General features: G+C 49.5%; 1 protein-coding gene across 2 annotated transcripts in view; it reads left to right on the top strand.

The window, feature by feature from the left end:
- The window catches only part of PTPRU (protein tyrosine phosphatase receptor type U), an 85,353-nt gene that overhangs the window by 7,815 nt on the left and 52,096 nt on the right, over positions 1–25,442 (top strand). For both annotated transcript variants that reach the window (XM_022551923.3, XM_089897425.1), the window contains exons 2-7: positions 10,896–11,027; positions 13,998–14,269; positions 14,774–14,855; positions 14,960–15,075; positions 15,484–15,658; positions 16,259–16,552. In XM_022551923.3, coding sequence (XP_022407631.2) covers positions 10,896–11,027; positions 13,998–14,269; positions 14,774–14,855; positions 14,960–15,075; positions 15,484–15,658; positions 16,259–16,552 — 1,071 coding nt within the window. The remainder of the gene's footprint in view (positions 1–10,895; positions 11,028–13,997; positions 14,270–14,773; positions 14,856–14,959; positions 15,076–15,483; positions 15,659–16,258; positions 16,553–25,442) is intronic.

The following is a 25,442-nucleotide window of genomic DNA, read 5'->3' as shown; positions in this document are numbered from 1 at the left end:
TGCATGTGTGTATGTGTACACCTGTGTGGTTGTGCGTGTGTGCCTGTGTGTTTGTACCTAGAGTGTGGTGGTGAAGAGCGTGGACTTGGGAGCCACACCATCTGGGTTCGAATCCTCACTCTACCACTGCTGGCCATGTAACCCTTGGGCAAGTTACTTGACCTCTCTGGGCCTTTAGTGTTCTCATCTGTGAGATGGGGATAATAATGGAACGAACCCACTGCACGGGGTTGCTATGAGGATATATTTTATATAGATACGTATATCGTTTAGAACAGGTTCTGGCGTGTAGTAGGCACTGTATGTGCAAAACTGTTATTAAGGGTGTGTGTATGCGTGCAGCATCCTGTGTGCTCAGAAAAGTTTGTTCTTGGCTTCTGATGAAACCGAGGCCTGGGAGGGGTGATGGTGGCTGGGAGTGCTGGAGTGACCATCCAGGTCATCGGGTCTGGCTCGCCTCTCACCCCCTCCCCTCCGTTCATTCCACTTCCCGCCCACCCTGTGCCAGGGCCTAATCCAATAGGTCTCCCTCTGCGTCTCTCTCTCGTCCTGTCCCACACTGCCTGTCCCTGGGCTGGGGGCCAGGGGATGTGCTTTAATTGTCCAAAAGCTTTTCAGCAGAATCTGAATTCATCGTTCCCCTGCCTGCGTGCTGGGGCCCTGCTCAGATAGAAATACCTGGGCAACGTGCCCAGTTCTGGCTGTCTGCCCCATGGGTGGCAGTGGCTGCATCCTGTGCCCTTGGAGAGTCCCTGGGGTGGAAGGTGCTGGGAGTGGGAGGTGAGGTGGGGGGAAGCCCCCAGGGCAGATGAGGCCTCACCCCCAACCCATGGGGTAGCCAGCCCAGCCAGGCAGAGCTGTAGGCACAAGGGTTTCTGGGGGTCCCGGCTCCCCTGCTCTCCAGTGCATCATAGGGAGAAGTGTGCCACGTCTTCACCTCACACTAAGAACTGCTCTGCATCAAAGCCCCGGCCTGCTCTGGGTGTGTGCTCTCTGGGGAGTCCTGGACCCATCACCTCAGGACTGGGCCACTGCATTGCATCCTTGCACTGCACTGCATCTCAGCCCTATGCTGCATGGCTGCGCTGTGTGAGATTCCGCATTACGTTGGCTGTGTGGACTCTCCCGCGTGTCTGTATGCTCCACCCGCATTGTCCGCATTGCCTCTGTTCTGCAGTTGTGCTGCCATTTGTGTGTTTGCGGCTCTTCTGTGCTGTGTGACTCTACTGGATGATGATGTTGTGTTGGGCTTGTGGACCCTCCTGGGATTGTGCATAGTCCCTGGCAACGCACCACTGCACTGTGCCAACAGATGCCGTGCTACCACGACGCTGCATCTGCATCACACGGCCTCTCTGTGCTGCACTGCATCGGGCATGGCCGGGCACAGCCTGTCTGCAGTCCACCGTCGTGCTGTACAAACACAGTGCCCCTTTGCCCGGCACAGCACTTCTGCCCCACTGCTTCACTGCACTGCACTGGAGATGCGCATCTCCTGGCCCAGCCCGTCATACTGTACCACTGCCGCTGTAACGCCACCCTCTAGGCTATCTCACCCTGTACGGCCACTGAGGTGTCAGCTGGTGTCCTTCCCCAGGTTTCTGTTGGCAGCCCCAGTTGAGCAGCATCTTTGCTTCAAGTGGCCTCACTGCAGTGTTCCTCTGGCCCCCACTGCTCACTGCCCGAGGAGTCGGTAGCTACACTGCAGCTTGAGGCCATTCTGTTGGGCTCGGGACTGGCGTGGGTTTTTGCAGGCATTACCTGTGCAAGTAGCCGGTGTTGCGTCTGTGCGCTGCACACGGTCACTGTCCTGGGCCTGTACCCTGCACTATACCTGTTCACTGTTGGGTTGTGTGTGTTCTACTAGATTTCAAGATGCAGAGCTCTTGCACTGAATTCCCTGTTCCACATGGTGTCTTTACTACATTTCATTTTGGTGCCACTTTCTACCCCTGCTCTCAAGTCTACACTTACTGTACTCCTTGGGACTGTATCGAGCACCCAGCAATTCCTTCTGCACTGCACCACGTCTTTCTCTTCCCTATATCTCTGCATGTTCTGCATGCCTCCACTAGACATCCTTTCAGTGAGAATTCATGGAGCGCCAACTATGTGCCAAGCCTAGTGAGGCTTGGACATAGCCCCTCGGTATTCCTGCATACACCTATCCCTTGGTGCTGAGCGCCAGCCCAATGTACCACTAAGTGCCCACTGCTGCACTGTGCCTCTGTGCAGCTCTGGGTCGTGGCCACGATGGATGGGGCACCTCTCCACTGCATCGTGGCACCGGCCAGTCCTGCCATGCTGTGCCAGGTGTCGTGTGGGGGTCTGTGTACACTTCTCTGCTCCCCTGCATTGTCTAACCGCGTTCCGCCTCTGTACAGTGGAGCTGCTGCATTGCACCCGCAACACACCACACCGCAGCCACGTGGCCCTCTCTTGTCACGGGACCGTTAGAAAGTCCAGATCTTTGCACTGTACGTGTTCGTGCACAGCCCTCTGCCTCTGTACGCTGCACTGTGTTTTTATATGACACACGGTGTCTGCACTACAGGGGTCTGTGTACCCTTTGCCCGCTGTACCTCTGCAAAGAACAACCCTCCATTCAGCCCTTTGCCTCTGTATGGAGTCTGGCCCCGCCCTGTGCCTTCCCCTTACACTAACAACATGGCAGCCCTGCTGCTAACTTTGGGATTTGCTGGGCATATTGATCCGGGAGATGGGGAGTGAGCCTGGCCGAAGTTTCCCCTGCTGTAGTTGGCTTCCTTCTATTCTCAGTAGAGATGGAGGGATGTTGGCATCGCTGGGTTCTGTATTGGCTCCTGTAGGGGATATCAGCTCAGCTTTCTCTCCCTGTGGCCTGGCCCTGGGTGTTCTTGGTTGCAGCTCTGCTGAATGCTGGGTGATTAAAAGGTGGGCATATTGCTGCCAGCCCTGCCCTTGTTAATTGCGCATCAATTATTCAGGGCTCTGGAGGGCAGCTCCGGGGAGCCCTAGCCAAGGTCTGGTTGTGTTGATCTGGGCCAGGAGAGAAGTGAAGTGGGCTGGGCCGGGTCTCTGGGCTGGAGTCATGGTCCTTGAGCCTGGATCAGACTAGCTGGGATCATGGGGTTGATAAGTCCAGCCACTGTTGGCATTCTGCTATACACAGGGCTTGGGGATGGGGCTCAAAGGCATTAAGAGACAGTCTCTGATCTCAAGAAGGGAGGAGGTAGGGGTTAGACAGGCCTGAGATGGAGCTGTTATTGTGGTGGAGAACATGGGATGGGGCTGGGTTGGGCAGGAATGTCCAAGGGTGAGCCTGTGTTGGTTCTAGGGTTGGGTTGGGCTACCTAGAAAGGGGGTGTGGCTTCAGATGGTGAAATAGACCAGTGTTATCCTTGGGGTTGTATTTGGGTTCCCCAGGCAAGGGTTGGGGCTATGCCAGGTGTTGGGTACGATGCCAGCCCCTAAATTTGTAATCTGTTGGGAGGAGTTTTGTTTCTCCTGGGGCCGTCCCTTGGGAACTGAATGTTCTACTGACAAACCAAAGGGAACAAAAATCTCATTGCAAACAGCCTCTGTTTACCTAGGGTCTTCGGAAAACACTGATGGTGGCTGGTGGCCACACTTGGCACAGAACGCCATTCCCTGTCTGGTGGTGAGGAAGTCTGGTGCTTCCATGCTTGTGGTGCCCACGTGCACACGCGTGCACGCTCACGCACACACGCACGCATGCACGACTCCCCTCTACCTGCCGTGTACACTCACCTCCCCCTTAGGCACATGCTTACTGCTGAATGTGCCCATATATCTCTGCAGATAAACGCACAGCCACACACCCACAACTTCACAGCACGGTGCCTGAGGGACCTACACTGTGAGAGCCACACTCACCCTCACCTCTCCCCTATAGTATCTCTCTCTGCCTTCAAGTTATTCTTGCCCACATACATGCTCACACGAATGGAATCAGAATTCTAGAGGTGGAACAGCCTTAGAGGTCACCAAGGTCCCCATTCTCATTTCATAGGTGAGGAAGCAGGGCTTCGGAGAGGACAAGCCACCTGCCCAGGGTCACACAGGAAGTTAGAGGCTCAGCAGGAATCAGATCCAGGCCTTCTGCCTCCCAGTCGAGTACTCACAAGTCAGTACCAGGCTATCAGTCTCACAGCCATGTACATGTGTACACACGCGCGCGCGCGCGCACACACACACACACACACACACACACACAGGTCTGCGTATGGAAGTACAAGCATATGGAGGGGTGGAGACCCTCACTCCAGGGAGACCCCCTCCCGCACTCTGGCTCCTCCTGCAGAGGTTGCTTTGCCCCTTACATCACCCCATCCGGAGCCCAGCCGGATGTGGATAAACCATCATCCTGCCTTCCCAAATTGTGGCTGACGGTTGCTCAGGCAACCGCCTGCCAGATTGTGAAGATTAGCTGAGGAATGTAGCTGGGCCAGTTTGAGCTGAGTCTGGGGGAGCTGCTGGGGGTCCTGGGTTGATTCAGCCCACGCTCTCAGGGAGGCCCTGGCAGAGATGGCGTACCCACGGAGGGGTCTGGTTTTCTCCCTGTCCCCAGCCCAGCTGACTGTGTCCCCAAGGCTTAGACGAGGCTGGGGGCAGAGAGTGTGTGTATGTGAACACTCTGTGTGTGTCTGTGTGTGTTGTGCATCTCTGTCGGTGTGATTGGAGCGCGTGCCATTTGCATCCAGGATGGGGACTTGAGGCCCCTTCCTCACCAGTTCCTGACATCTGACTCCAGACCCCTTGATGACTTGTCCCACTTCTGATCCTACAGTGCTGTCTGGAGAAGCCACCTGCCCTCCTCATGGCTTATAGGATGTGTCACTTGTCTCATCTGAATCCAGGTGCTTCTCTGCTCAAATACCTAGTATGGTTTCCTCCCTTAAAATGAGGCTGGACTTCTCACCCTGGCACTTGGCTGTCCGTGATCTGGCCTCAGCCTCCTTCCCTTCCATCTTATCTACCATTGTTTGGCCAGTCTGGGCTCCTCTCTGGGCCCTGGACCAACTGTGTTACTCACTACCTTCCTTCGCTCCTGCTGGGCCCTTTACCTCAGATGCCCCTCTTTCCATCTTTACTGGCCAGAATGGTACCTATCCTTCCATCCCTCTGCTCAGATGCACCCACCTCCAGGAAGCCTTCCCCCTGTACCCACCCTCCTCCCCGGACTCCCCCTGTGGCCTTGACCCTTCTCTGCTTTGTCTCATTCCCTTACCTCCACTCAGACTAGGAGGTCCTTGAGGGCAGAGCAGAGTCTTAACCATTCTTGTGCCTCTACTAGTGCCAACCTGGGGCCTGCTTTGTACTGTCAGTGAATGAATGTCCAATGAGTGGAACCGAATTTGTACATGTGGCCAACAGAATACCAGGGCCTTGCTTTGTTTGTGCCTAGTCTCCTTGAATAAAGATAGGTGGTGTAATTTCCACTAAGATCAGGAACAAGACAAGGTTGCCCACTCTCACCACTCTTATTCAACATAGTTTTGGAAGTTTTAGCCACAGCAATCAGAGAAGAAAAGGAAATAAAAGGAATCCAAATCGGAAAAGAAGAAGTAAAACTGTCACTGTTTGCAGATGACATGATACTATACATAGAGAATCCTAAAGACACTACCAGAAAACTACTAGAGCTAATCAATGAATTTGGTAAAGTAGCAGGATACAAAATTAATGCACAGAAAGCTCTGGCATGCCTATACACTAATGATGAAAAATCTGAAAGTGAAATTAAGAAAACACTCCCATTTACCATTGCAACAAAAAGAGTAAAATATCTAGGAATAAACCTACCCAAGGAGACAAAAGACCTGTATGCAGAAAATTATAAGACACTGATGAAAGAAATTAAAGATGATACAAATAGGTGGAGAGATTATACCATGTTCTTGGATTGGAAGAATCAACATTGTGAAAATGACTCTACTACCCAAAGCAATCTACAGATTCAATGCAATCCCTATCAAACTACCACTGGCATTTTTCACAGAACTAGAACAAAAAATTTCACAATTTGTATGGAAACACAAAAGACCCCGAATAGCCAAAGCAATCTTGAGAACGAAAAACGGAGCTGGAGGAATCAGGCTCCCTGACTTCAGACTATACTACAAAGCTACAGTAATCAAGATGGTATGGTACTGGCACAAAAACAGAAATATAGATCAATGGAACAGGATAGAAAGCCCAGAGATAAAGCCACGCACATATGGTCACCTTATCTTTGATAAAGGAGGCAGGAATGTACAGTGGAGAAAGGACAGCCTATTCAATAAGTGGTGCTGGGAAAACCGGACAGGTACATGTAAAAGTATGCGATTAGAACACTCCCTAACACCATACACAAAAATAAACTCAGAATGGATTAAAGACCTAAATGTAAGGCCAGAAACTATCAAACTGTTAGAGGAAAACATAGGCAGAACACTCTATGACATAAATCACAGCAAGATCCTTTTTGACCCACCTGCTAGAGAAATGGAAATAAAAACAAAAATAAACAAATGGGACCTAATGAAACTTAAAAGCTTTTGCACAGCGAAGGAAACCATAAACAAGATGAAAAGACAACCCTCAGAATGGGAGAAAATATTTGCAAATGAAGCAACTGACAAAGGATTAATCTCCAAAATTTATAAGCAACTAATGCAGCTCAATAACAAAAAAACAAACAACCCAATCCAAAAATGGGCAGAAGACCTAAATAGACAGTTCTCCAAAGAAAATATACAGATTGCCAACAAACACATGAAAGAATGCTCAACATCATTAATCATTAGAGAAATGCAGATCAAAACTACAATGAGATATCATCTCACACCGGTCAGAATGGCCATCATCAAAAAATCTAGAAACAATAAATGCTGGAGAGGGTGTGGAGAAAAGGGAACACTATTGCACTACTGGTGGGAATGTGAATTGGTACAGCCACTATGGAGAACCGTATGGAGGTTCCTTAAAAAACTACAAATAGAACTACCATATGACCCAGCAATCCCACTACTGGGCATATACCCTGAGAAAACCATAATTCAAAGAGTCATGTACCAAAATGTTCATTGCAGCTCTATTTACAATAGCCCGGAGATGGAAGCAACCTAAGTGTCCATCATCAGATGAATGGATAAAGAAGATGTGGCACATATATACAATGCAATATTCCTCAGCCATAAAAAGAAATGAAACTGAGTTATTTGTAGTGAGGTGGATGGACCTAGAGTCTGTCATTCAGAGTGAAGTAAGTCAGAAAGAGAAAGACAAATACTGTATGCTAACACATATATATGGAATCTAAGAAAAAAAAATGTCATGAAGAACCTAGGGGCAAGACGGGAATAAAGACACAGACCTACTAGAGAATAGACTTGAGGATATGGGGAGGGGGAAGGGTAAACTGTGACAAAGTGAGAGAGTGTCATGGACATATATACACTACCAAACATAAAATAGATAGCTAGTGGGAAGCAGCTGCATAGCACAGGTAGATCAGCTCGGTGCTTTGTGACCACCTAGAGGGGTGGGATAGGGAGGGTGGGAGGGAGGGAGACGCAAGAGAAGAGATATGGGAACATATGTATATGTATAACTGATTCACTTTGTTATAAAGCAGAAACTAACACACCATTGTACAGCAATTATACTCCAATAAAGATGAAAAAAAAAAAGATAGGTGGTATAAATCCCAGCTTCTGGGACTTAAGATGTGGCCTTGAGCAAGCCACCTCATCTCTCTGTGCCTCGGTGTCCATCTGTAAAATGGGAATAATAATAGTACTGAGCTTGTGAGTTATTATGAGGAATCAGTGGCAAAGGGGGTCATGGTGGTAAGTGGCAGCCCTCTTGTGATGGCGTTGATGTGTGTGTGCATGTCTGTGCCCACGTCTGTGTTGATGGAGTCGAGAGGTATTCTCTGACCGTTCTTACTCCCAACACAAAGTCTGGTCTATTTTTTTCTCCCCTGGGCTGGCGGCCCCTAGCAGGAGTTGAGTCTCTAGTAGAAGTGGGGACTTGGCGTTGGGACTCCTAGCTCCTGAGCCATCCAGCCTGGAGGTGATGGGGCTTTTCCCAGGATCCAGGAGGGCTGATTGTTCCCATCCCAGGGTGAGCTGGGGAGCAGGTGAGGGTGGGGCTCACCTTGGAGAACCTGGCCCCAGAGATGTTACCCCCTGAAGGCTGTGGCTGGAATGGGCCTGGCCCAGAAACACAGGGCTGGGGATGGGCATGGATCAGGGAGAGGGAATCATTCTACCTCCAGAAGGGGGTACTCTGGATTGGAATGGTCAGCCGGGGAGATCACCCTGGCTTGGGACAGGTGCAGGACTTCCGTTTTGACGGAAGTCAGGGGTCACTCTGGACATGGTCAGCTGGTCTGGGCTCAGTCAGTCAGTCTGGTGGTTATTCTGGTCAAAGTCAGATGGTCTGGTGGTCATCTGGATGATGATGGGGCCACTCTGGCTCAGGTCTATCTGGGGGTCAACTGACCTGCATCAGGCAGTCTCAGGGTTACTCTGGCCAAGGTCAGACGGTCTGGGGGTCCCTCTGACCAGGTCAGTCAGGCTGGGAGTCCTGGAAGCTCACTTGGCCTGGCTCAGAATGGATGGGAGGAAGCCAAGGAGCTGGCATTCCCAGGCTTGCCGCAGGGCCATGGGTGAGACATCTGGGGCAGCTGCCTTGTTACTTGAGAAGGAACAGGAAGGACCTGAGCCCCAGTGAGACTCTAGATCCTGGGGTTCCCTTTCTGGTAATTTGGAGGCTCAGGGAGGCCTTGGCTGAGACCCTCAGGCAAAGACTCAGCTCAGGCTGAATGAAGTCAGCCATCCCCTCCTCCAGGAAGCCCTCCCTGATCATCCCTACTAGCTATGTTCTCTCTTCGTGCTGTGCTATGGATCATTTTCTAGGGGGAGAGCTGAGGCCTCCCCAGCACAGATGGGGTTAAAACCCACCTCCACAGGCCATAGGGCACATGCTGACCAGGGGTCTTCACACAATGAGGCCAAGAGCTCAGCCAACGTCCTGCCCCAGCTCTGGAGAGAGGCTGCTGTTATTTCATCCCATCCACCTGGTGCCAGCCTTTTGCCCACCTTTTACTGTTTTACGCTCTGATGGGGTCCATAAAGAGGAAAGGGAGACTCCCCCGCTCCCAATAGTGGCAAGCCCCTTGTGCCTGGCTGTGCATTTCGAGATGCTGCTTCACATGATCCGCGAAAACCTGGAGAAGTCCCTGCTGCAGATGAAACAGCAGAGCCTCCTGAAAGTGAGGCCACCAGCAGTGCGTGCAGATGCCCACCGTTGTGCCTGGCACGTGGCACTCACTCCCCAGTTACTCTCTGTTTCTTGCCCCTCCTCTTCTTGAGGCTGGGAAGCAGCTAAAACTTGCTCCTTCTCATAGTGAAGGCTTTTCTGGTGAGAAATGTGGACTTTGGCCTCTGACCGCCATGGATTCAAATCCTGCTTCTGTTACTCAGGTGGCTCAGGTGGAACAGGTGCAGAGCTGCTATCTCCTGAGTGCTTGCATGTGCTAGGCATTGTGCTAAGTGGACCCCCGCACTGAAACCTCAACAACTCCACTTGTGGGTGGGGAAACTGAAGATGAGAAAGGATCACCACCACAGGGCTGGCAAATTGCAGAGTCAAGGTTCAATCCCAAGTCTGTCTGATGCCAAAGCCCACTTGCTTATCTACCACCGCATACTGTGGATGAATTCCTTCACCCCTCAGAGCCTCAGTCACTTCATCTGTCAAGTGGGGAGAAGTACCAGTGGCTGATAGGCACCCAGGACAGGGCCTGGCACGATTTGTGCCTGCTTCCTCGCCACTTGTCCATGCATTTTCCCGGGTCTCAGATGCCTTCATTTACCCCTGATGGGGCTCCAAACACTAAGGTTCAGGAGTGAGAGCAGGGACCTGTTTGCAGTTACTTTCTGAACCAGTGGTGTTCTCAAGTGTATTATGTCCAACTCAGGGCTTTGATGAGCCGGCTAAGATATATGAACCTCATTACCAACCAAAGGACTCACATCCATTTCAATCCCCGCCATATTTAAACTATGTATATTGGTTCCAAATCATGGGAATTTGCTTCCTCTAGTCATATGTGTCCTCATTCCTGCAGGCAGAGACCTCAGTTAGGTGACTTTGGGTAATGTGCATCACTTAAGCCTATCTGTCAAGTAGGAATAAATACAGTAGTGGTACCTCCTTAGAAGGCGAGGCCTAAATGGGAATCCATGCTTAAAGCGTTTAGCACTGTGCAGGGCTTGTCGTAAGCCTGATGTCATCAGTGGACATTGTTCTTATTTTTAAGGAGATACCATCAGGGCTGACTTAGAGCATTCATGACCCTGCCAGTCCTGGGGCCCACTGTCTGTCCTCTCTGCAAAGATGGAGGGGCAGGTGATGGAACACTGACCAGCAGTCAGCAGATCTTGGTCCAAACCCCACCTCTGTCATTAACCTGCTGTGTGACCTTAAGGAGGCCACAGACTCTTTGGGCCTCAGTTTCCTCATCTGTAAAGTGGGGATAATTCTAGCTTTGATTTCATGAGTTGTTGAGAGGCTTTAATGGATAGTAATGATAACTGGCTTTTGTTGAGGAGGGTCTTTGATTGGTGGTTGAGCAGTGGGGGGTCCTGGGGAGTACTGGGGGGGTGGGCAATGTGGGGAGGTCTTGGCATTGGGAGGAGACAATGAAAAGAAGGAGAGGGTGGGGGAGGGAGTGTTTGGTTAGAGGGAGGGAGCAGTGGGGGGAGGGCTTGAGGAGACGGAGGGGATGAGGGTGGGCCTGGGTAGGAAGGGACAGTGCGGGGCACCTAGAGGGTAGCTCCAGGAGCCCTTCTGGCCAGCAGCCCTCTCTAGCCTGGGCTAAGCAGGCCCTTCCCTCACAGCCGGCTGCACCTTCGAGGAGGCGAGTGACCCAGCAGTGCCCTGTGAGTACAGCCAGGCCCAGTATGACGACTTCCAGTGGGAGCAAGTGAGGATCCACCCTGGCACCCGGGCTCCTGCGGACCTGCCCCATGGTGAGCCTACTCTCAATCACCATTCCCCCTTCATCTCCTTCCAGGGGCATGCTACCCACCTGCTGTGTTACCCTGGGTACACTGCCCAATCTTTCTGGGCCTCCATCTGTTTTGGCATCTCTAATGACACAGATGACACTGTGAATATGGAGCTCTCTGGACCCTGACCAATTGTGTACCTCAGGTAGTTTTACCTGTAAAATGGGTGCAGGTTCAAGTAATCAAAGACCCTTACAAACTGTAAGATAAAGCCCACCTCCCATTACTCCTATGGCAGCTTAGTTCAGGATCCACCTTACTCCTGCCAGGTCTTCCTAAATCCTCTACCTTCAGGGAGGCTCTCTTCTCCCTGTGAGCCTCTGAATCCTGGTCTCCCAGGCTTGAAGATGCTGACAAAGCAGTAACCTTGGGGGCTGGATGTGTGTAAAACCTTTCTGCCTCTGCCCCTTTCTTCCTGGATCTTTCCCGACTTCTGCCCTGCCCTGCCCCTGTTTCAGGATGGGGAATATTTGGCGTCGTGAACACTGGACTGAGAGGAGACTAATTATGTAGATTCTAGTCCCGGCCTTCTACCCTGATGATGGCCTTTAGTGCACTGGTTCAAGAGTCATGAAGGCTGGGCTTCAGATCTTTGCTTCATCACTTTACCATCTGTGTGACTTTGGGCAAGTCACCTAACTTCTCTGAGCTTCCATTTCCTTAACTATAAAATGGAGAGCACAATAATCCATTTCATAGGATTATTAGATAATGCCTATAAAATACGTAACATGGGGGTGGCATGTAAGGGTTCAATTAATGCTTAGATGTTATTGTTGGAGATATTTGAGGGGGTGCAACTACTAGCACCCCTCTTCACTGGGTACAGAAGCAACTGGGGATTAAGAAAAGGATAAGACAGGTGGAGACCAAGTTATCACCTTTATTACTGATGAGGGCTGAGTTGGAGGACACAGCATAGTGCGAGGACCAAAAGGGCTTGCTGAGGGAACCCAGAATGGGACAGCCTATGGCCCCTCCCCTTTGCCCTGTCATAGTAGTGGGCCAGGGCCTTTGCTGCTCAGCTCACAGCATGGCCGAGATCGCATCTGCTGTCAAGAGTTCGTGGGAGGGGCAGCAAAGGTTCTCAGTGTGGGACCAGGACTTGAAGCCAGCAGGAGAGAGGCCCCCCACGACCTGGCACAGGCAGCCTCCGCTCCTGCCCCTCGCCTCGACTCCCGGAGGCCCCCCTGCCTCCCCTCTTCTGTGCATTTGCTCACACTGTGCCCTCCCTGGGGCATTCCTCTCCGCCTTCACAGGGCTCTCAGCTCCTTGTTTGACCACTGTCCTGGCAGGTATCAAAGTCTAACCTGTGTGACAGTGATCTGTCAAGGTGCCCACCGTGGCAGGGATGCTGAGCGGGCCGATTCCATATCCCCAGGGCCCAGCCTTGGCCTGATACAGGTTAGCATTCGGGTACAGGTTGCTGATTTGAATTCACCTCTTACAGTCCTGACCACCCTGTGTGGGCTCTGCTTCTCTCTCTCCTCCACACAAGCAGAGACATACCCAGTGACAAAAGGGGGAGAGAAATTTTGTATGTAGTGTGGGCCTTGGGCTGGATCCTGGGGATGCAGTGGTGAGCCAGATGGACAGTCTCTCTGCTGTGTTGGTGCTCACATTCTGGGGAAGAGACTTGGAGGTGGAGAGAGGAGGAAGGAGGGAGATTCACACTCAGAGAGCAGGAGAGAGGAGAAGGAGGGGTGACAGGGATGAAGGGAGTAAATGGAAGAGAAGAAGAGGGATGCAGAGTGAGAAAAGACTAGGGAAGAGGAAGAGGCAAGAACAAAGTGTCAGTTTGAAAGGGGGAGAGAGACACGCCCACAGCTGCTCACAGGGAGAGGAGAGAGGATGGAGGAGTGGGCCAAGAGAGACTGTGCGGGGGCTGGGGTGCACCCCTTCCTGAGTGGGAATGGGGACCTGGAGTTTTGTTTACTACCCCACCAGGACTGATGCAGGAGCTGCCTTCTTCACAGGCTTCTGGCTCCCAGAGATGAATGCCGTTCCCTCCAGTGGAGCCCCTGGAGAGCCCGCCTGGAGCAGGGAGCCTCGTGGTTTGGGATCTGAATGGGCTTGTGTGGGCTGGCAGCCAGGCCTGGGAGGAGGTGGCCCTGGGTGGCCGCAGGCACCCCGTTAGCAGCTGCTGGGGCCTTCTCCCCACAGAAGGGAAGCCATAATCCCCCAGCCAGGTCCTGAGGAGTCCAGCCCCCTTTCCCCCGCCACCCCTCTCCCCCACTCCCAGCATACAGCTTGGATCTCTGGGGCAGGGGCAGGGCTGCCTTTCTTCAGGTTTGAAATCAAGAGAGTTGTATCCCAGGAGTTTAGATTGAGGGGCTGGGGGCTGGAAGGGAAGTTAGAGCCCTTCCATTCCATCTCTGTTCTGTAAGTTCATTCAGCTTGCAGACCTGTGCTGGGGACGCAGTGGAGCCCTGAGGCATCACAGGCTGGTGGGGAGAGTGATACATACTTTATTAATGATCCAAGGGCCAGGAGAGACACCCATAGAGGGATGGAGAGGGAGGGCTTCAGAAGAGGTGGACTTTGAGGTCCTGTCATGTGCTGGACTCTTGACTCCTGAGATGAGTGTCCTAGTCCTTGCCTCCAAGGACAGCTCGGAATGTGGGGAAAGCTGTGGATTAGCACAAGCTTGGACTGGGGTCATAAAGGGCGAGGTGAGGAGCCAGAAAGCGGTTTTGGCACAGCCAGATTTGTGTGTTTTTTTTGCTGCTCCAAGTCTTTACTTTGGGAAACAGATGCAGGGAAATGAAGGGACTTACCCAGTGAGTCAGAGCTGGGACCAGAACTCAGGCCACTGACTCCAGATGGGTCCAAATGCCTGGAGTCCTTTGTTTCTGCCTCCTCCTCTGTGCCCACCTGACCCTGGTCCTCCCCTGAGTTCTCAGCTCCTGCCTCTTCCTCCTCTCTTTCCAGGCTCCTACTTGATGGTCAATGCTTCCCAGCATGCTCCAGGCCAGAGGGCCCATGTCATCTTCCAGAGTCTGAGTGAGAATGACACCCACTGTGTGCAGTTCAGCTACTTCCTGTACAGTCGGGATGGGCACAGCCCGGGCACTTTGGGCATCTATGTGCGTGTCAATGGGGGTCCCCTGGGCAGTGCCGTCTGGAATATGACTGGATCCCACGGCCGCCAGTGGCACCAGGCTGAGCTGGCTGTCAGCACCTTCTGGCCCAATGAATATCAGGTGGGCTGGGTTCAGTCTGTGGTCAGTCTGTGCTTGGGGGTGTGGGTAGAGGGGTGTCAGCATGAGATCAGAGTAAGCAAGTGGCCTAGGTTGGAATTAGTTTGTGTCAGCATCAGGAGTCAGTCTGTGGTCAGCATTGGGTTCTTCAGTGATGGTTCAGTCTGGTTCAGTGTCAGAGGTCATTGTTATTAGGAATAGTTTATGGCTGGGGTCGAGGTGAGTTGGAATACTGCTGACTTGGAAACCCTGTCTGGCTGGGAAGTTTTGTGGCTTGAAGGTAACAGTCCAGGATTGGGATGGAACCTCTGGCCTTGACCTTGTTAGCTCTGGGTGCTGACACCCCCTTCCACAACAAGCTGGCTTGGTATGGAGGGTAACTGTGAGCTGGGCTGCTTGTTGAGGAGGATGGGGCTGGAGCACAGCTGAAAGGGGGCTCTTGTGGGCATCTCCCCAGGCAGGGCTGGAGGGATGTCAGCATGACAGGGACCCTCCCACCTCCCCCAGGTGCTGTTTGAGGCCCTCGTCTCCTCAGACCGCAGGGGCTACATGGGCCTAGATGACATCCTGCTTCTCAGCTACCCCTGCGGTGAGTCCCAGCCCACTGGGGTGCAGGGTGAGGGGTACGGGTGGCTGCGGCTCCTGCTGACAGGGGGCACGAGCCCAGCTCACGCCAAGGCTCTGTTCCGGCAGCAAAGGCCCCACACTTCTCCCGCCTGGGCGACGTGGAGGTCAATGCGGGCCAGAACGCCTCGTTCCAGTGCATGGCTGCTGGCAGAGCAGCGGAGGCCGAGCGCTTCCTTCTGCAGGTGAGGCGGGTGGGGTGGGAGTGTGGGGGGACCTTGGCCAACTTCTTATGAAAAGTTCTGGCTCCTCTGCGGAATGCTGAGTCCTTCCGTTATTCTCCAGCACCCATACACATGCGTCCTGGCTCTCCCTAGGCTCTGCTCTGCCCTCTTGGGTGCCCCATCCCCCGAGGACAGAGAGCGGCTCCAGGATCCTCCAACCACACCTTCCATCAAAGGCAGAGCGACCACATTCCCTTAATCAGACCCACACCTTCCTGTGGCAGAGCTGGTTCCAGGAACCCCAAATGCCCCTGTGTAGTAGGGATGGCTAAATGGGGCCGGGACATTTACTCCCTCGCCCGGGTCACAGCGAGATCTGGACCTTTCTTCCCCGGCGCCCATGACCCATTGGCCCCTCTCCCCGCTCAGCGACAGAGCGGGGCACTGGTGCCCGCGGCCGGCGTGAGGCACATCAGCCATCGGCGCTTCCTGGCCATCTTCCCGCTGGCCGCCGTGCGCCGCGCGGAGCAGGACCTGTACCGCTGCGTGTCCCAGGCCCAGCGTGGCGTCGGCGTCTCCAACTTCGCAGAGCTAATCGTCAAAGGTGAGCTCGGGGACGCTTGCGGAGGGCGGGCCTCCGAGGGGCGGGGCGAGCGGAGGGTGGGGGCGCAGGTTCTACCAGGGGGCGGAGTCTTGTCAGGGGGCGTGGCCCATGGACGGGTAGGGAAGGAAGGGTTTGACCAGGGGCGTGGTCTGACCGCGGGGCGGGGCTTGCGGAGGGGCACAATCTCACCTGCGATCAGGTCCGACTGGAGGTGAGGGGATGTGACTGAGAGGTGGGCCCGCGTGGGGGCTGGGTCAAGGTGTGAGCCCGGCGAGGCGGGATCTGGCTATTGGGCCCTAGGGTTGACCGGAGCGGGCAAGCGATCAGTCCTTGGACGCGAGGACTTGGGGATTCAGAAGGGAGTGAGGGAGAGGGTGTAGGCTGAGGGGTGAGGACGGGGTCAGCTTTTGGAGTGGGGAGCTTCTTAGGCCCTGGGGATTTAGTGGGGGGAGGCAGTCTAGTCTAGGGCTTGGGGGCTGCGTGAGGAGCCTGGGGGGACAGGAGGGCTCTTGGGTTTTTGGGTGTGGTGGGGTGAGGAGCTGAGGGCCAGGGATTCATAGCGGCATCCGCGGGCTCCGTCTCTCTCCCATCTCCTTGCAGAGCCCCCTACCCCCATTGCGCCCCCGCAGCTGCTGCGCGCTGGTCCCACCTACCTCATCATCCAGCTCAACACCAACTCCATCATTGGCGACGGGCCGATCGTGCGTAAGGAGATTGAGTACCGCATGGCGCGCGGCCCGTGGGCGGAGGTTCACGCGGTCAGCCTGCAGACCTACAAGCTGTGGCACCTCGACCCCGACACGGAGTACGAGATCAGCGTCCTGCTCACGCGCCCCGGTGACGGCGGCACAGGCCGCCCCGGGCCGCCCCTCGTCAGCCGCACCAAGTGCGCAGGTGGGTGCCTCCTGGCTCCACTCCCTCCTCCAGATACCCGGGTATGGACTCAGGGCAACCGAGGGGCGAAGGGTACATTCCGAGCGGTAGTATGGCCTCGATCTGTGCTTCTAAAACCTTCTAAAACATCGTGACCTTCCCTCAATCCTAGTTATGGTAAAGAAAATAATGATAGCTAACATTTCACTTTGTGATGGACATTTATACATATATTGTGTGTGTATCATTTATTGATTTAAAACTCAGAACAACACCATGATCTAGGTACTCTTGTCATACCCGTTGTACAGATGAGGTGTAAAATCTGTAACCTCTGTACAGATTATTATTAACAGAGATGTTAAGTGACTGGCTCAAAGTCACACAGCTAGTAAGCAGCAGAGCAGTAAGGGATTGGAACCCTTGACCGGCTGTCTTCAGAATCTGTGTTCTTAATTCTACATTATATCATCTAGATAAAATAAACAACTAAACACCATAAAATAAAAGTGTTATTAAATTCTAGCTGGATTCTCTTGTCTGGGCAATTGAGCCTGAAGTCTGCTTTTGCTTGTTTCAAAGGGTAATGCAGCTGTTATGAGCAATGGCACACCTGCACCAGGGGAGACTTTATTGTTTAATCAGAAGAGAAATTGACAACAGAACAATTTTCTTACTCTGTGATTTCAGCGTTTTTGTTGTTGTTGAATTTTTATTGAGATATAAAAGATTCATATGCGGTTGTAAGAAAAAATATAAGAGAAATTTCCTTATACACTTTACCCTGTTTCCTGCATTTTGCAAAACTGTAGTATAAATCACACTCGAGATACTGACATTGTTAAAATCCACAGATCTTATTCAGACTTCCCCAGTTTCATTTGTCCTGATTTGTGTGTATCTGTGTATATTTAGTTCTATACAGTTTATCACATGTGTTGGTTGCTTTGTGTATTTACCACCACAGTCAAGATAGTGAACAGTTCAATCAGCTTAAGGATCCTTCGTTGCTCTTTTATATCATTTCTGTCCCTTCCTCCACCCCCAACCCCTGGTTACCACTAATTTGTGCTTCATTTCTAAAATTTTTTCACTTTAGAAATGTTATATAGATAAAGAAATCATACAGTGTATAACCTTTTGAATCGGCTTTTTAATTTGGTAGCAGCTTTACGAGATATAATTCACACCTCATACCTTTCACTCATTAGCGTGTACAATTCAGTGGTTTTAGTATATTCACAAAGTTGTGCAACCATCACCACAATCAATTTTAGAACATTTTTCATCTCCCCCAAAGGAAACCTTGTATTCTTTTGCAGTCCACCCCTCCCCTCATTTCCCCCTAATTCCTTCGGCTCAAGGCAGCCACTAATTTACTTTTTGTCTCTATAGATTTGCCTCTTTGTAGACATTTCATATAAATGGAATCATACAATATATAGTCTTTAGTGATTGGCTTCTTTCACTTCGCACAATTTTTCAAGGTTTATCCATGTTGTGGCATGCATTAGTATTTTTTAAAAATAAATTTACTTATTTTATTTTTGGCTGCGTTGGGTCTTTGTTGCTGCACACGGGCTTTCTCTAGTTGCGGCAAACGAGGGCTACTCTTCTTGTGGTGCACAGGCTTCTCATTGTGGTGGCTTCTTTTGTTGCGGAGCATGGGCTCTAGGCGCGCGGGCTTCCGTAGTTGTGGCTCGCGGGCTCTAGAGCGCAGGCTCAATAGTTGTGACGCACAGGCTTAGTTGCTCCGCGGCATGTGGGATCTTCCTGGACCAGGGCTCGAACCTGCGTCCTCTGCATTGGCAGGCGTGTTCTTAACCACTGTGCCTCCAGGGAAATCCCGGCACCAGGGAAGTCCCAGTACTTTTTATTGTTGAATAATATTTTGTTTTGTAGACATACCATAATTTACTTATCCATTCATCGGTTGGTCGGCATTTGTGTTTTTTATACTTGATGGTTATTATGAACAGTATTCTTATGAATATTAAAGTACAGGGTTTGGTATGGACATATGTTTTCATTTCTCCTGGGTGTATATATATATATAGTATGGTAACTATGTTTAACCATTTAGGGAACTGCTGGACTGTTTTCCAAAGCAACCACTCCACTTTACATTCTCATCAGCAGTGTATGGGGGTTCCAGTTTCTCTACATTCTCACTAACACTTGTTATTATCTGTCTTCTGATTATAACCATCCTAGTGGGTATGAAGTGGTGTCTCATTGTGGTGTTGCATTTCCCTGATGGTTAATGATATTGAACTTTTTTCATGTGCTTATTGGCCATTTATATGTCTTCTCTGTAGAAATGTCTATTCAGATCCTTTACTCATTTTTAAGTTCAGTTTTTTATTATTGAGCTGTAAAAGTTCTTTATATGTTCTGGATACTAAACCCTTATCAGATATATTTGCAAGTGTTTTCTTCCATTCTGTGGGTTGTCTTTTAGTTTTCTTGATGGTGTCCTTTGAAGCACAAAGGTTTTTAATTTTGATGAAGTACAATTTATCTGTTTTTTCTTTTGTTTGTGCTTTCAATGTCATATCTAAAAAAACATTGCCTAATCCAAAGTCACGAAGATTTACCCTTATTTTTTTCTAAGAGTTTTATAGTTTTGGCTCTTACATTTAGGTCCTTGATCCATTTTGAGTGAATTTTTGTATATGGTGTGAGGTAGGAGTCCAATCTCATTCTTTTGCTTGCAGATGTCCAGTTGTTCCAGCACCATTTATTGAAAAGACTGTTCTTTTCCCATTGAATTGTCTTGGCACTGAGATTTGCTTTTTTGCTTATTGTAATTTCCTGGAGATTCATCCAAGTTGTGTAAATCAATAGTTCATTCCTTTTTAATGCTGAGTAGTATTCCATGGTGTGGATATACCAGAGTTTGTTTAACCATTTATCTGTTGAATGACACTTGAACTGGTCCCAGTTTTTGGTTATTACAAGTAGAGCTGCTATAAACATTCATTTGCAAGTTTTTCATGAACATAATTTTTCATATTTTTCTGGGATAGATGCCTGAGGTTACAATTAATGGATCATATGGTAATTGAATATTTAGTTTTATTGGAAACTGTCAGAGAGGCTGTATTGTTTTACATTCTCACCAGCAATATATGAGTGATCCAGTTTTCTACATCCTTGCCAGCATTTGGTGCTGTCATTATTATTATTTTTTAAAAAAATTTTAGCCATTCTGAGAGGTGTGTAGTAATATCCTATCCTGGTCTTAATTTGCATTTCTTTAATGCCTTGTGATGTTAAACATCTTTTCATGTGCTGTTTGCCATCTGTATATCCTCTTTGGTGAATTATTCATGTCCTTGACCATTTAAAAACAAATAAATAAATAATTAATTTTTGGCTGCATTGGGTCTTCGTTGCTGCACGTGGGCTTTTCTCCAGTTGTGGCGAGCAGGGGCTACTCTTTGTTGTGGTGCACAGGCTTCTCATTGCAGTGGCTTCTCTTGTTGTGGGGCACGGGCTCTAGGCGTGCGGGCTTCAGTAGTTGTGGCACTTGGGCTCAGTAGTTGTGGCTCGTGGGCTCTAGAGCACAGGCTCAGTAGTTGTGACGCACAGGCTTGGTTACTCCGTGGCATGTGGGATCTTCCCGGATCAGGGCTTCAACCCATGTCCCCTGCCTTGGCAAGCGGATTTCTTTTTTTCTCTTTTTTTAATTGATCTTTATTGGAGTATAATTGCTTCACAATACTGTGTTAGTTTCTGTTGTACACCAGAGTGAATCAGCCATATGTATACATATATCCCTATATCCCCTCCCTCTTGAGCCTCCCTCCCATCCTCCCTATCCCACCCCTGTAGGTCATCGTAAAGCACCAAGCTGATCTCCCTGTGATATGCAGTTGCTTCCCACTAGCTAACTATTTTACATTCAGTAGTGTATATATGTCGATGCTACTCTCACTTCGCCCCAGCTTCCCCCTCCCACCCCGTGTCCTCAAGTCCATTGTCTATGTCTACATCTTTATTCCTGCCCTGCAACTAGGTTCATCAGTACCATTTTTTAATTTTTAGATTCCATATATATGTGTTAGCATATGGTATTTGTTTTCTCTTTCTGACTTAGTTCACTCTGTATGACAGACTCTAGGTCCCTCCACCTCACTACAAATAACTCAATTTCGTTTCTTTTTATGGCTAAGTAACATTCCATTGTATATACGGCAGGCAGATTCTTAACCACTGTGCCACCAGGGAAGTCCCTGTCCTTGCCCATTTTCTAATTGGATTATTCACTTTATATTGTTGAGCTTTGAGAGCTCTTTACGCATTCTAGATACTAGTCCTTTTTTGGGTATGTAGTTTGTAAATGTTTTCCCCTGGCTTTTAGCTTGTCTTTTTATCCTCTTCACCTGAGCTTTCACAGAGCAAACATTTTTAATTTTGATGAGGGCCAATTTATCAAAATTTTCTTTTATGAATTGTGCTTTTGATGTCAAATTTAAGAACTCCTTGCCTAGCCCTAGATCCCCAAAATTTTCTCCTTTAAAAAAAAAAAAAAAAGAAAACTGTTATAGTTTTACATGCAAGTCCGTGATCCATTTTGAGTTAATTTTTGGATAAGCTACATGCTTAGGCCGAGGTTTATTTATTTTTTGCCAGTCAATATTCTTAAGTGTTTTAAAAAGCTGATCCGGGAACCATCTAAAATAGTTTAATGCCATATGTAGAGAGACCCTTGGGTGTTGGGTAAGAGTATTCCAGTGGAAGTTACTTTCTAGCTGAGGAATCTGAGTCAGGTTACTTAACCTCCCCAAGCTTTAGTCCCCTTGTTTTATAACATGGGAATGATAATAATCCTTACCATACAGGGTAAGTGTGAAGATTCATTCAACACATGTTTACTGAGTGCCTATTATGTGTCACATACTGTTTAGTTGCTAGGGATATAAGACTGCGACCAAGACAGACAAAAGCCACTAGTGAGTGAGTTCCTCGTGCCGGAGCTCTGCATGGAACTCACATTCTGGCGGAGGAGACAGTAAACAAGTGAAATATATGGATGGTCAGATGATGACCAGGGCTGTGAAGGTTAAAGCAGGAAGGGGGATGGGGTGTGGGGGCAGGAGAATTGTCATTTCAAAAAGGCTCAGGGATTGTTTTGCTGAGAAGGTGACATTTGAGCAGAGACCTGAAGGAGGTGAGGGACAGTGCCACGCAGGAAGCTGGAGGAATTGCTGGGGGAAGGGGCATTCCAGGCAGACGTAATAGCAAGGAAGTCTGTATAGCGTGCTTGGCATGTGTGAGGAGCAGCAAGGAGACCAGTAGAACTGTGGTCTAGTGACTGAGGGGGAGCTGGCAGGAGAGAAGGTCAGAGTCATGCTGGGGATGTGGGACTCAGAGCCATTTTACGCTGGGTGGGCTGGGGAGCCATTGCGGGTTTGGAGAGCAGGAATGACATCACTTACTATGTTTAAAAGGATCACTTTGGTCCTTTTGTGGAGAATAGATTCCAGGAGGGCAAGGGGACCAGAGGAGAGACCAGTGAGGAGGCTACTGCAACAATTCAGCTGGGACATGGTGGAGGCTGGGAGCTGGGAGGAAGTAGTGGTGGTGGTGGTGAAAAGTGGTTTATTTTCTGGGTTTGTTTTGAAGGTAGAGCTAACTGCATTTGTTCATGGATTGGATGTGCAGTGAGAGAAGGAAATAGAAGTCAAGGATGGCTCCAAGGTGTTTTGCTTGAGCAGCAAGAAGGATGGAGTTATCATTTACTGCGAGGGAGCAGACTGCGGGAGGAGCAGGCGTAGTAGACGGGGTGCCATAGATAAGGAGTTCTGTGCTGGAAATGTTGACTTTGAGATGCCTATTAGACGTTCAAGTGGAGATATCTATCAGGTGGATGGATTTACGAGTATGGAGTTCAGGGAAGAGGTTCGGGCTGCAGATATAAATTTGAAAGTCATCAGTATAGATATGGTATAGATGGTACTTACATCCATGACACAGGATGAGATCTCTTATCATGGTGGTTCTCAATTGGGGGATGATTTTGTCTCCCAGGAGACATCTGCAGGGTCTGGAGACATATTGATTGTAACAACGGGGGGTGGGGTGCTAATGGCGCCTAAGGGGTAGAGGAAGCCAGAGAAGCTGATAAACATCCTACAGTGTATAAACAGCCTCTTCAACAAAGAATTATCTAGTCCAAAACGTCAATAATGCTGAGCTTGAGAACCCCTGATTTAGTCCTTAGATTTTAGGGAGTAAGCGTAGGTGGAAAAGAGAAAAGCAGTGAAGCCTGAACCGTGGGACCCTCCAGTGTTTTGGGTTAAATGCAGGTGATGGCATGCAAATGCATTAAATGCCTGTGAAGTATAGTGCCTAACACACAGTAAGCACTCAGTAAATGACAACTATTGTTGCTATGGTGTTTTAACTCTTCAAAGCCAGTTCTGGTCAGGTACTTAGAATAAAAGAAATCAGAGCTGGGGATCCACAGAGAATCTCTCTTCTACGCTCCTTAATGTACAGATGAAACCCAGAGAGAGGAAGGCACTTGCCTGTGATCATACAGTGGGTTAAGAACCCATGTTTCATGGTGACAGCTGTTGTTCGTTCCCATTTCACAGATGAGAAAACTGAGATTTAGTCACTTGCCCAAATCTACGCAGTGAGTCTGTAGCAGAGTCAGAACCAACGTTGGAATGTCCTGCCTTCCAGTCTAGTGTTTGAAACTACCACCACCGTCACGACCACACCATCAGGAACAGCAACAGCAGCTGCCATTGTGGGCTGAGTGCCCACTTTGTGCCAGCACTGCTAAACGCTTCACATAGGCTGGCCGGGACGGGACCTGGGGCAGGGACCAAGCAGACAGGATCTGGACAACTCACCCTGCCTTCTCTTCGTTGGCATCACCACCCCTCCTTGCTTAGACGCCTTGGCCCATAGTTGTTTTGCTATTGGCCAGCTGTGTTGTCATCTCCCTGGTCCCCGTGAAACTCTGCTCCCACAATATTATTTAATGTAAAAACAATAATATAACGTCAGTAGAAGGCATTTAAAAGAAATCACTCTAAATCTCACCATCCTAGCCCAACAGCTGTTTTAGTTTTCCTGCCTTCTTCAAATCTCTGCCCACATGCCTACAGTACACATTTCACACCCTTGTCATTGGGATGTAGAAAGCATTCTGTATTCTGCTTCCTTTTCTTGGTGGTGTTACATGTGTTATGTTGTTTATAATTATGTTTATTGGCTGTAGGAGTCCACTGAGTGTCTCCATATGGCTGGGCTATTTGTCTCTAGATTCCTATTATTGTGAATAATACCATATTGAAAAATTTAGTGCTTATCGTGCTTTGTTTCCTCCTTGAGCTATTTCTTTGAGATAAGTAGCCAGGGGTGGTTTAAGAAAGGACTTTGACATATATTGCTTTAAAAATGGTCGCACTAATTTATACTGTTACTATAAAGGGTGCTGCTGTATATAAGGCTGTGTCTCACCCTCAGAGTGCACATATTAATTAATTAACTACTATAAGTTAGACCATCTCATGTAACTCTCACACTTGCTTTTCAAAGTAAGTGTTACTGTATCTCCATTTTTTAGTCAAGGAACTTTGTGTTCAAAAGGGGGTTAAATCACTTGCCTGAAGTCACAGAACTAATGAGAGGTGGAGATGATAGGATTTGAACTCTGGAGCACCCGACCCCACTCCAAAGCCCCTTCCTCAAGAAACAGTTAAAGTTTCAGGGTTATTGAATCCTCCTTAACATCATTAAAATCATTTTGGCCTAATTTAGCAGATGTTAACTGTTAGCCTTCTTGTTTTAATGTGCATTTTGACCTTTGATCTCTGAGTAGCCTACAGCCATATGGAATTTAGAGAGACGGGGCTTTGAGGTCCCCAAGTTCTGTTTTGCCAGTGTGTGCTGGCAGCTGAAGAGAGCGTGTCTGGGTGCCAGATGGTTTTTGGAAACACAGAGAGACTCATGAATTCACACCCCTCAATCAACATATCAGCCTTTAGTCAACAAACTATTTGAGCCCCTGGATCTGCCCAGATTTGTTCAGGGTGGGGAGAGAAAGAAATGTGAGCTTTCTTTTCAAAGACCCCTTCTTCTAGCGAGGCGGATGGGGGCTAACACAGCTGTTGGAGAATGAGATACCCAAGCACGAGGGTGAAAGTTTCATCCTCCAAGTTCGAGGTTACCATTTTGTGCCCTGAAAAGTGGTTTTAAGAAACCTGAGTAGGTTGCCAGTATTTAAAAATCTGGAGGTTTCACACACACAAATCGGAATTTCTGGCTTCTCTTAAGAAATGGGAGGATCTGGCAACCCTGAGCCTGTAGTCCTGCACGGCGATATCTCCTGGAACTGAGTGGCAGCTGCCCCTTTTGGATGGGACACTTACAGTCTTGTTGGTCATGGTCCCGACCCAGCCTGTGTTACCGGTTTATATTTAACATTTCATGTCCTTTCTCTAAATGCTGCCAGATGGTGAAGGAAGCACTACACTTTGGCCAAACCTGGAAGGATGGCAAAGAATGTGGAGCAGGTGTTCCCGGGGGTGGGGATGGTGTGAGCAGAGCTGCAGGGAAATGAGATCCACTCTCACTAGTGCAAATAAAGCCATGGTACTTGGCTTTAGTAGACATAGACATAGACATAGACATAGACACTGACATAGACATACACACTTTGGGACAGGACACATCGGGCAGCCAGGACCAGAGCCAGAAAGTCAAGGAATAAAGCAAGGATCTCTGAACAAGATGGCAGAGTGAGCACGCACCAAATCCTCCCACTCCTGTCCAAACACATAAGAACGATGGGTTAAAACAAAACTATATAGAAAACCATTGGGAAAATCTCTGTGCACCAGGAACGGGAGAGAAAACACAAGTGTGGTAAGTGGGCTTGCAGCCAGCA

This window comes from Delphinapterus leucas, chromosome 1 (genome assembly GCF_059928025.1).
Source record: "Delphinapterus leucas isolate spDelLeu-1000000601 "Yukka" chromosome 1, BTC_Dleu_Yukka2, whole genome shotgun sequence".
Lineage (NCBI taxonomy): Eukaryota > Metazoa > Chordata > Mammalia > Artiodactyla > Monodontidae > Delphinapterus > Delphinapterus leucas.
The sequence above is the reverse complement of the archived record's forward strand: the minus strand, read 5'-3'. Positions and strand labels throughout refer to the sequence as shown.